This window comes from Olea europaea, chromosome 2 (genome assembly GCF_002742605.1).
Source record: "Olea europaea var. sylvestris chromosome 2, O_europaea_v1, whole genome shotgun sequence".
NCBI classification, from domain to species: Eukaryota; Viridiplantae; Streptophyta; class Magnoliopsida; order Lamiales; family Oleaceae; genus Olea; species Olea europaea.
Window position 1 is genome coordinate 11832648 of NC_036238.1, and position 10844 is coordinate 11843491.

General features: G+C 35.8%; 1 protein-coding gene across 1 annotated transcript; it reads right to left on the bottom strand.

Annotated features, from left to right (window-relative positions):
* Positions 1-108: 108 nt before the first annotated feature.
* On the bottom strand, positions 109-2309 carry LOC111372410. Its single transcript, XM_022994755.1, has 3 exons — positions 1422-2309; positions 991-997; positions 109-248 (listed from the first exon to the last, which is right to left on the bottom strand). The coding sequence occupies exons 1-3, from the start codon at positions 2307-2309 to the stop codon at positions 109-111; spliced, it is 1035 nt and encodes a 344-aa protein (XP_022850523.1).
* Between the last annotated feature and the right edge of the window lie 8535 nt (positions 2310-10844).

A 10844-nucleotide genomic window follows, 5' to 3' on the forward strand; every position in this document is an offset into this window, starting at 1 on the left:
TGACGGGAGTGATGACGTGGCACGTTTGTGGGAGTAAATCTGGAATTGAAAACACAATTTTAACACAAAAAAACTCCAAATTCGTCAAATAAAACGCCCAGACCGTCCTCACCCCTTCAATACCCCAAATTTGTCAAACTCAACTCCTCCAAGGCTGGAACCCTCTTCCCCGTCGCCAGCCGAAAATGAGAGGCGGTGGCTGTCCACGAATGTCGCCTTCCCCAGCCCATAGCCACCGAGCTCAGCCGCTTTTGTCGAAATCAGCAGGCCAATCGTTTGAAAACAACGCATTCCCAAATTTCAAGCCCTTTTTTCGGCGTCGGTGGTGGGACTCATGATCACGGACCACCACCACAGGCCAGTACTCATCATGATACATCTACTGATTATATGGGTCTTCCTCAATTTGGGGTTGAAATGGCAGTTAAGAAACGACGCAAGCGTGTATTCACCGGTCCGATCCCTTTCAGTTGGCAGACCTCTCAATTTCGCGAGCAAGTGTCGGTTGGTGAGTGCTATCCACTGTTGGTATTGAACAAGTGGTGGCTAAATCTGGAAGTCTACCTTATAAAAAAAAAACTGTGAAGTCTAGTGGTGGAAGTGCATGCCCTGGTGAGTGGTGAATCAACGAGTACTCCAAAACCTCGTGTTGCTGGAGTCTCTCATTCTTGGTGAATCAACGAGTACTCCATTTGAATTGAATGGAGGTGTATGATCATTCTTGGTATTGTAATGTGCAGTTTGTCAATTGTAGTATGGCTATGTTGTGTTATGTGGTGTAGAGAAGTGTTGGTTAGCTAGCTGAATGTGTTGTAGCTGTGGTATGGCTATGTGGTGTCAAATGTTTGGAGAGCCAATGTTGGTGATGATATTGAATAATACTGTTTTCCCCCCCTAGTGGTGTAAGTTGAATGCTTGTAATTTGTTTAATGTTAAGCTTTGTACATGTCAGTTATAATTTGTTTAATGAATGACCAATTGCAAAATTACATGAAAGCTGTACCAAAACAGATTAAAGGAGACTAACAAAAATATTGCCATACATGACAAACAAACTGCAAATACATGTGGAAAGGTAGCTAATGGCCACTAGCAAAAGAATTTACACTGTCATTTTGTAGCTACTGGTTCTACTTAATAGACAAAAAAGACAATATTGTTATAGCATACTAGCATCCTAGCATTATGCAGTAACATTCCAGCAGCCCAAAACAACAAAGACGAAAATAGAACTAGCTTCACCTCTTGCATCCATCTTCTTGATCCAGCACATTATGTGGCAACACTAGCTTCCATCCTTAACCCTTTTTTAGCATTTAGTATTTGGGGGGTCAACCTGAGAAGTGCATTTATGTAAGTGGACTTTCAAAGCAACCTAATGTCACCATAATAAATGCAAAAGTAGATGTACATTTGTTTACCTCATGTGCAGCTGTCCCGGTTTGTGTTGCATCTTTCCCTTTATAGAACCGTTTGTTATGCCCCTTCTCCCCACAAGTCGAGCATGTCATAAAAACAACACCCTTCTTCTTCAATGACACTCGTGATTGTGACTGCGATTGTGATTGTGATTGAGAGGGTTCATTCTTCTCAAGCCCCTTCATTCTTTTTGTTTGTTTTCTGCCTTTTGTAGCAGTGTACCAAGGTGGAGGCAATACAGGGGGTTGGTCACTCTGAGGCCACAATACTTGTCCGTTCATAGGAGACATAACATGTTCATAAATGGTGTTGTATGTTTCCACTGTAAACCATCCAGACACATAATCTTTTATCTCGTGTCCTTTGTCGAAGATGCAAGCAATTGCGTGTGGACATGGAATCCTAGATATGTCCCATCTTCGACAAGCACAAGTTTGATTCTCCATATCGACTACATATTCACCATCCGAACACTGCGCTTGATATTGATTTGCCCCATTCCAACTCAAGATGCATTCACGGGATGCATCAACATGCTTTTCCAGAATCTTTTGGATTTTAGGGCATATTGATTTGTTGTAGTTTCTGAGTTTGTCTCGCTTCATTTGAATTCTATGCATCAACTTCGTTTGAATGCCTATCAACATTGCAAGTATTGATTTCTCTCTCTCCTCAAGAATAAATTTGTTGAAGCATTCACAGGGGTTGTTAAGCAGCATCTCGCACTTTGACTGATCCGAAAAGTGAGACTTATTCCACTCAGCTAGTGGTTTGGCATTCAACCATCCATATGCCGCTGGGCTAACAGCTTCCATCTTCGCCATCCAGTACTTGAAAGACGCTAAATGGCTTGCTTTTGCAGCACCCCACAAACATTCTTTTAAATACATTCCCTTGAAGTCCTTTCAAAATTTTTTTTGATACAAATGCCGAACACAAAACCTATGTTTTGCTGTTGGAAATAAATCAGCAACAACATTCCTTAAACCTTTTTGTCTATCACTCATGAGGGTGACAGACGACCAGTTTTCCATAGAAACGTCTTCAGACAACAACATTAGAAACCAACTCTAGGAACTAGTGTTCTCTTTCTGAACGATTGCATAAGCAATTGGATATATGCAATCATTGGCATCAACCCTAACTTGGGAACGTATGTTTTAATCTGAACCGTTTCTTCACCTTGGAGCTTAGACGCCCACAACGTCCAAGTGCATCCATCTTTACATACGCAATGAACCTGGTCTTTATCATTTCTCTTCAAAATAGGTTCAACTCCGTTGAACACCGCATAATCCTTCAAAACAGATTTCAACTCCTCAAATGAAGAAAACAGCAATCCAACCTCAAGATGTGGATTCTTTTTCTTCCCATTTTAATTTTCAGCATAATATTTAGGAAATTTTTGGTGACCACTGTTCTCATTTGACTCCGAATCACTTTTGATGTTTAACTCCTCTGAAGATGCATGTGAAGAACTATATGATTCGGGAGCTTGTCCATCCTCTATTGTAAGAGGCATATCCAGTTCGATACCTTTGGTCACGTTATGATCGAACAGTATGTCATCATCATCATACACATCGTTGTCCGAATCATTAAAGTCCTAGTCATTCAAGTCCGCATCATCATCGAAATGAACAACTACAGTTTCATTAAAAATAAATCTATGTAAAAAAAACCAAAATTTACACTAATGAACAAGTTATTCAACAGTAGCTTGAGAAATTTATTTCTAACCTGCTGATTGTTCTTCAATATTTGCCATAGTATAGGTTCAGGGGAGGCGAGCTGCTGGTCTGGGAAGACGACTACAGGTTCAAAAGGGGTGAGCACCGTTCTTAGACCAAAGGGTTGTGCAGGCGATTTTAGGGCTTCTCCGATCGACGATTTGGTTTTTGGTACTGTCGATTTTCGACCGAGTGTGACGAACTACAGGTTGTCGGTGGCTATGGGCTGGGAAAGGTGACGTTTGTCAATGGCCACCGCCTCTCATTTTCGGCTGGCGAAGGGAAATGGTTAATTCCAACTTCGCGGGAGTTGGTTTGAGGCTTTGGAGGGGTGAGGACAGTCTGGGCGTTTTATTTGACAAATTTAGGTTCTTTTTCTTTTTCTTTCCTTTTTTTTTTGGTGTTAAAATCGTGTTTTCAATTCCAGATTTAGCCCCACAAATGTGCCACGTCATCATTCCCGTCAGTTTTTTTTAACAGACATTAGTTGGGTGATGGATGGGGTTGCATTTTCGAAAGTTCAGTGACTAACCGGGTAGTTTTTGAAGTTTAGTGACCCGTTGGATAACATTCGGTAAAGTTCAGTGATGTATGGGGTAATTAACCCACTATTTGTGTATCATGAATGTAAATAAAATAAATATGTAATTGTTGTAGAATCTTAAATTATAAATTTGAATAACTAAAAATTGGTACTGGTTGAAAATGAAGTTCGTTGGTTTAAAATTAATTTTGGCCAGGGCTAAATTTTAATTTCACCATGAATTTGGCCTAAAATTTCCATTTTTTAGATACCGATTTTCTTATGGACTAGGGTAGGGCTGGGCTAGGTTATAGCCAAGCCAAGCCAAGCCTCCCTCTCTGTTCACCCCTGATAATAGTGCATTTCTATATGTATCATGTGCTTAAAGGTGTCCTTCATTTTGTTTTGGCAAATACTTAAACAAGCATATGACAATCCTTAAGGTCAATTAGTTATACTTAGTACCATATATTTTTAAGGCTGATATGAAAGTGAGACCTAGTAATAAAACTATATGGAAATATTCCCTCGACGAATAAAACAAAAGAAGAATCATCCACTAGGCAAAAATTGATACAATCACATTTTTTTAACACCTTATTTAAAGAGTAATGCAATTTTGCACAAATGGTATTAAAAAAATTAATCTAGGTGGCATCAAGTAAAACTAAATGATATATGCAAAGTTAAAATGGATTGCACATTTCTACAAATAATTTATTCTATCACTTACACCTCATATTTGTCGACTTATCTGATATATGAAAACTTTAAAGTTGGGGCATTTCACTTGGAATATATTTGGATGACAAAACCTCTTTAGAAACTCCGGAAAATAATAATGGTTTCTATCAGCCAAGGACTTATACGCAGTGTAGCGAGAATTGGGACTCATAACTTAACGTCCTTATTCTTTAAGGTTTGGGATCCATGTTTTTGTCTTGATTTGAGCCACTATACGTGTAAACTTATAAGTTTATAATTAACACAAACGTTCCTACCTTTCAGGTTTATTTTGGAAAACGTTCCCACCTCTTATTTTTTGGCTTTATGCCCCTATTTTCACTTTTCTTTGCGAAAAACGTCCTTCCGTCCACTGACCGTCACTTGCTCCATTAATTAAGTACAAAAATACGATTTTCTTTTCAAATATCAAGGAGCAAACGGTCTTAACCCATTTACACCTCTTCTCCCTACCTTTAAATGGTTATTCCAAAACCAACACCAAGGAGCCACATGAAAATAATGGACGAAATTATTATATTAAATAAAGAAAAAATGGGCGAAGAACATTGTATTTCAGAACTATGGCTTCTAACAGGTGGTTTGTTGAAAAATTTAAAATAATAAATGAAGATATATATTGAATGGGTTGTCGATAACTCTTGATGTTCATTTCCATTTTCACGCTTATTAAGGGTGTAACCAATGGGTAAATTGAGAAGAACAAGTGTAAATTTGTTGCTGTGAAGTACCTATAAGATTTCAATGGTGAATGGTCCATTTGGCCCAATGATGAAGATGAAACTCCTCCTGTCCAAGGTGGAATAAACTTTGTGATAATAATCCCTACGTTGTAATAATTTAGTCTAAAACATCCCTACTTTTAAAATATATTTTTGTCAAACGTCCCTATCTTTCAAAAGTATTTGTGAATAAGGTCCTAACTTTTGAAAAATCTTTGTAAAAGCCATCCTTGTTTTATTCTGTTACAACCTGTTTATACACAGTAATACAAACTCCATAAATATACCAATTAGATCATAGCATCTCAGACACAAATCTAATAACAATTCAACCACCAAGTAAGCAAAATCTCAACACAAAATCAACCCACAAATATAACATAACATTTCAGAGACAACTTTTCATTTCAAAAGGGATACATATCCATTGTGCAGCAAAGATATGTTCTGACTATGCTAAAATCTATCCAATAGTTCAAAGACATCAAAAATAAGTTGTTAAGGTGCTACATTATATCTATATCCACTACCTATGCAATGAAGGAACAAAAACAAAAGCAAAAAGAAATGAGTAGGAGAACTTGGCAGACAGAGCAATGCTAATTAGGTGCTGGAGGCGGCGCCCCTTTGCAGCTTCTCCTGTTGTGTCCTGGTCCACCACATTTCGTATGTGTCATTATCAGCCCCAATCTTTTTCGTTGACTAGTTGGTGTTTTTGAAGATGTCTGTGAAGTATTGACACTATTCTTCGACTTTCTGGACCTCTTGGGCTGACTTGAAGAAGCCACCTCATTTGCCTCTTTTCTTCTATTTTTCTTTGGCCTCCCAACCCTCTGTTTACACTGGTGGATCCAGAGGGTTGAGGCCTAGGTACACTACAAAACAATGCAGCTTCAAAGATGAAAATTTTCGTTGCTGATACCTTAAATTTCATCGCTAACGACTTTCACAAATGGAATTAATCGGTTGAAAAATCCGTCGATAATACCGCTGTTGCTAATTTTAGCGATGAATTACCTAGGTTGTCGGTGATTTAGCGACGGAAGAAGCCGTCAGTGTTTATCAACGACTATTTCCGTCACTAATTAGCAACAAAAAATTTTTGTCGCAAATTACCTACCGATTCTATCCGTTGATAATTACCAATGGATTTTCGTCGCTATTTTCGTCACTAATTTGAATTAAAATATTAAAAAATATATATGATTTTATTTTAATAATTATTTTCTCGAAAACTTCATACATTAAAGTTTTTTTAAAAAAAAGAAAAAAAAGAAATCCAATAGAATAATTTAAACATTCCTTAATTTCAAGTTCCATTTTCTCCCTCACTAAATAATCAACATTATCCAAGAAGCAAGTAGCCCATTCATTTACCAATCCAAAAATTAGATTTGATAGAGATTCATTCGTCCTAGTTAATCACCTCTTCCACAGATAATATAATATATAGCCAGAAAAAATGAAAAGAATGAACAATCACTACCTATTTGCCAAAACTTAAAATCATAGGCATGACAAGATAAAAGTTTCAAGAACATAGACACTATAGCCTTTACAAAAAAAATAGGAAGCTATCAACTTAAAGGTTAGCATTTTACCAAATGTTTAAACATCCATCAATTGGGGATTACCTACTCCTTCCACAAGATTAAACGGATATATTTTCTCTTAACTCTATCTTCAATCTCATGGTTAAAGGCTACCAATAAGAATAAATGTCAAATAGCAAGCTAAACCAATGATATAGTGAATACTTGTCCATTATAGATTAAATCCCACCCAAAGAAATGACCCCTCACCCTATAAATTTGCTTAAATTTGGTCTTCATCAACTTGTGAAGACCAAGGATGCAACGGCAATGCATATGACTGCACCAATGCTACCACATATATCTTTACATCTGGATGCCCATCTTTGTCCTTAAGCGTTCCCTTGATATCCTCTTCACTCTCCAATCTTGTCAATCCCTTACCTAAACTCATTTTTTGCTTCTTATAGTAAAACTCCATCACCCTTTGATCACAAGTTAGAATTTACTCAAGCTCTCTCTAGTGCATCATTTACCATGGAAGAAGTCGACAAAGAGCACAAATCCCCCTTCATACGCCACATTGTTCGGCTTATCATAAAATTGGCCTCCATAATGTACTTCAACGGCAAGATATTTAGAATTAGCACCTGCAAGCAATAGTATAAAGTTCCCATCAAAATCAAGCAGTAAATTGGGGAACATCAAATGCATCAAACTGCAATGGACATAAATTGGGGAATTGGACACTGAAATTATGTGAATGCATAGTGGAATTGAATAAATTCAGCCAGAAATTTAGGGAATGAACACAATACCATAAATGGGTCGATGTCGTTGGGATTTCTCAAAAACAAAAGAAAATTTTCCTTCTCAAAGGTCTGCATAAGAACGATAAATAGCATCAAAACTCCACACATATTTACAGTCATGCAGAACACCAAAATGAGAAATGAAAAGAAAAATACCCAACCCGTAATATCTCTTATCTCCGCTCTTTCATAGATTCTCACTTTGTTGTTCCACTGTATGCCACGAGATGGGATGAGAGTATGTGCTAGGAGAAGGGAGAAAATCTTGTACAAATAGAAGAATGGAAAAAAATGGAAGAAGAAAATGATATGGCACCTTCGCGCGTAAGAGAAGATGAAGGGGTGTGAATGTATTGAGACCATTTTGCCCTTGATGTCTAAAAAGAAAATCGTATTTTTGTACTTAATTAATGAAGCAAGTGGCGGTTAGTGGACGGAAGGACTTTTTTCACAAAAAGATGGAAATATGGGCATAAATACCAAAAAAGGAAAAGTGGGGACGTTTTTCACAATAATCCTTAAAGGTAAGAATGTTTTGTGCTAATTACCCTTTACACAAATATAGACTAAATGCTTAATTGAGATTGAAAATCTTGTCTGCGAAGTTTACATTTTCATCAGAAACAATTAAAAAATTATATAAGCAACATAACCAAAATGACAAAAGTAAACATGATCAATCATAATTTCAAAATGTGCATAATAAGAATGGCATATGGGGTACTGTGGGTACAATCCGATCGCCTTTCTTCATGTGGAGTTAAATGAATTATCTGCCAAGGCAATTGAAGCATTTGTAAGATAGGGAGAACAAGTTGTACAAAGTAGGTTTTATGTGATCGAAAGCAAGTGCCTAGCTAGAAAAATGGTATCTGAAATTTGATGCAAATGTAACAAGCGACATGGTTTGCTAGAGCCAATATGATACTTCAACAGACTGAAGGAGAAGGGGAAGGTCTACTTGCCACTCCTATGTGAATGACATGTGTTGGAATATTTTCTGGTACAACCCGAGGAAGGAAAGGAAAAAATGAAAAAAAAAAAAAAAAAAAGTGAAGTAAAATGCTGGAAATAGAAGCTAGAAACTTTTCCCATAACTATATTTGCCACCTCTTGGATAGCTTTCCGGATCTTTGAAAAGTAGTTTTCAGGGATATGACTAACCTTTCAAGGATTTGCTCAAATCAATGAAGTGAAGTTCTCAAAGGAACAAGAAAACTTTGAATATGAAATTTAGAATTTTGAAGTTTTCACGGAGGAAGATTGAGTAATTTAATGATTCTTGTATGATACACTGATCCTCCAACTCATATGTATAGCTTATAAACGACACTGAACTATCCATGAAAAGGCACTAAAAAACCAGGCCTAAAATTCAAGTAAATTGGCCGTTAGACTTAGAGCACAGCTGACTTTGCGTAAAACAAATTCTGATTTATGCTTCTTTTCAATTTTCACCCATTAATCCAATTGAAATATTGAACTTGTATTTTAAGCTATAAACTTTCTCAAAAAGTCAAATTAGTTATTAGAAATAAAAGATATTAGTAAAACTATGATTTTGAAAAACGAATTACAATGAAATTTAGAAGCAAATAGAGTACAAATAGATTCATCGGTACAAAATCTGTCATCTTCACTTGTTAAGTCCAGTAGAAATGTTGTTTGGTTCAACTATTTTTGCATTAGATGAAATCAAAGCTAGCTCCATTATAGGAGCATCATTATTTAGCACTTTTTTTTTTTTATTTTTATAGAAAGAAAATACAAAATTAAAATATTTGTAGTATTTATGTGTTATAATGATATATATTGTGAAATTACTAATGTTGCTGAAATTATAAAATAATAATAGTTCAAACAAAAGTTAATTATAAAAAATAAAATTTTAGTAAATAATGATGGCGAAATTTGAACTCTAAAACTTTGTATGATTTTCTAATATTTAAGATATATTCACTTGGTGCTCGATAATTTGCAAAATTGTATCAACTGGTGTTGTCACGAAAAATGTAGTTATAATCGACTCTTTGAGGATGGTAATTATATTGGTACTAAATTAAGTTCAATGATTAAAACATTGATGAACCTTGACATCATCGTATGTTGGGGACATGCTGAAGTTTTAAATAGATATTTCAATTGCTGCATTTTTACGTAGAAGAAAATCAACAATGACTAATTAGTTTATTATAGTAGCATAGAAAATTTATATTTAGAAAAAACAAAATAGAGAATGAAAATCTTGAAGGGAAACACGACACCATTGCTTGGTTCAATCGACAATTTAACTACAAACATGGCCCTTCTTTTCTTGAGTTAGGAATTTAGGATAACAGCTACATTACAGGCATCTAATAATACTAAGAATGGACTTCATGCCAAAAAAACAGGTGACAACTAAATTACATTGGGTACAATTGTGCACAAACAGTTATTGATAGGAATATCAAGAAAAACATATAAGTTCCTCTGTAATATTGACTCTTCGTCCTTAGTTCATCGACATGTAAATCATGCACAACCAAATAAAAGGATATATAAATATTTATATATATTCATATATTGCAGCGGTCCAATATAATAAAATAAATTGTGGCGGAACGTCAACTGCAATGGAACGTGTTAGTCGCTACCTCTTACTATTAATCAACAAACTATTAAATTAACAATCCTGTTAGGATTTTTCCTCTCTTCAATGCTTGATCAATTCAGATTTACAGCATGAGAAAACAAGACAAAGACTTGGCAGAACATAAACCCAGCAAAGAATCAGATTTTGATACAAGAATTTGATGTTTTTTGGAACAAATTTCTTCAACCACTGCAGGGAATTTTTCCCCCAGTCAATCTACCATTTAACAGAATATTACAGAGTTTTTATTTGCACAAAACACTAGCACTCATCACTCAAAAAACGAGACACTACCAGAAAACTTTCAGAAAGTTACAAAGAGGTGTTGCAGAGACTTTTTCTCTCACTATCTTTCTTTCTCTAACTACAGAAAATCATCCCTCTTGCTCACACATTCACGTAATAGCCCCTCTATCCTATTTATAGGCATGGGACTTGTAGAGATATACAAGGAAATGTATGTAACACTCAGTTAAAACTAATACCAGAAAACTTGTTAGAATCTAAGGCTCCTAACTGATTTTCTAACTCACTAACTAATTTCCTAACTAATGAGTTTAATAACCGAATCAAGAATCAATATTTTCTCTACAAATCCTATATTCGCAAACATGGCAAGTTAATTACTTTTAGGTCAACAAATTATAAGCAACTTTCAACCTAAACAGTATTAACTAAGTACCTATAGTCCAAAATCAGTACTCTATTTAAATGCCGGTCCACGAAT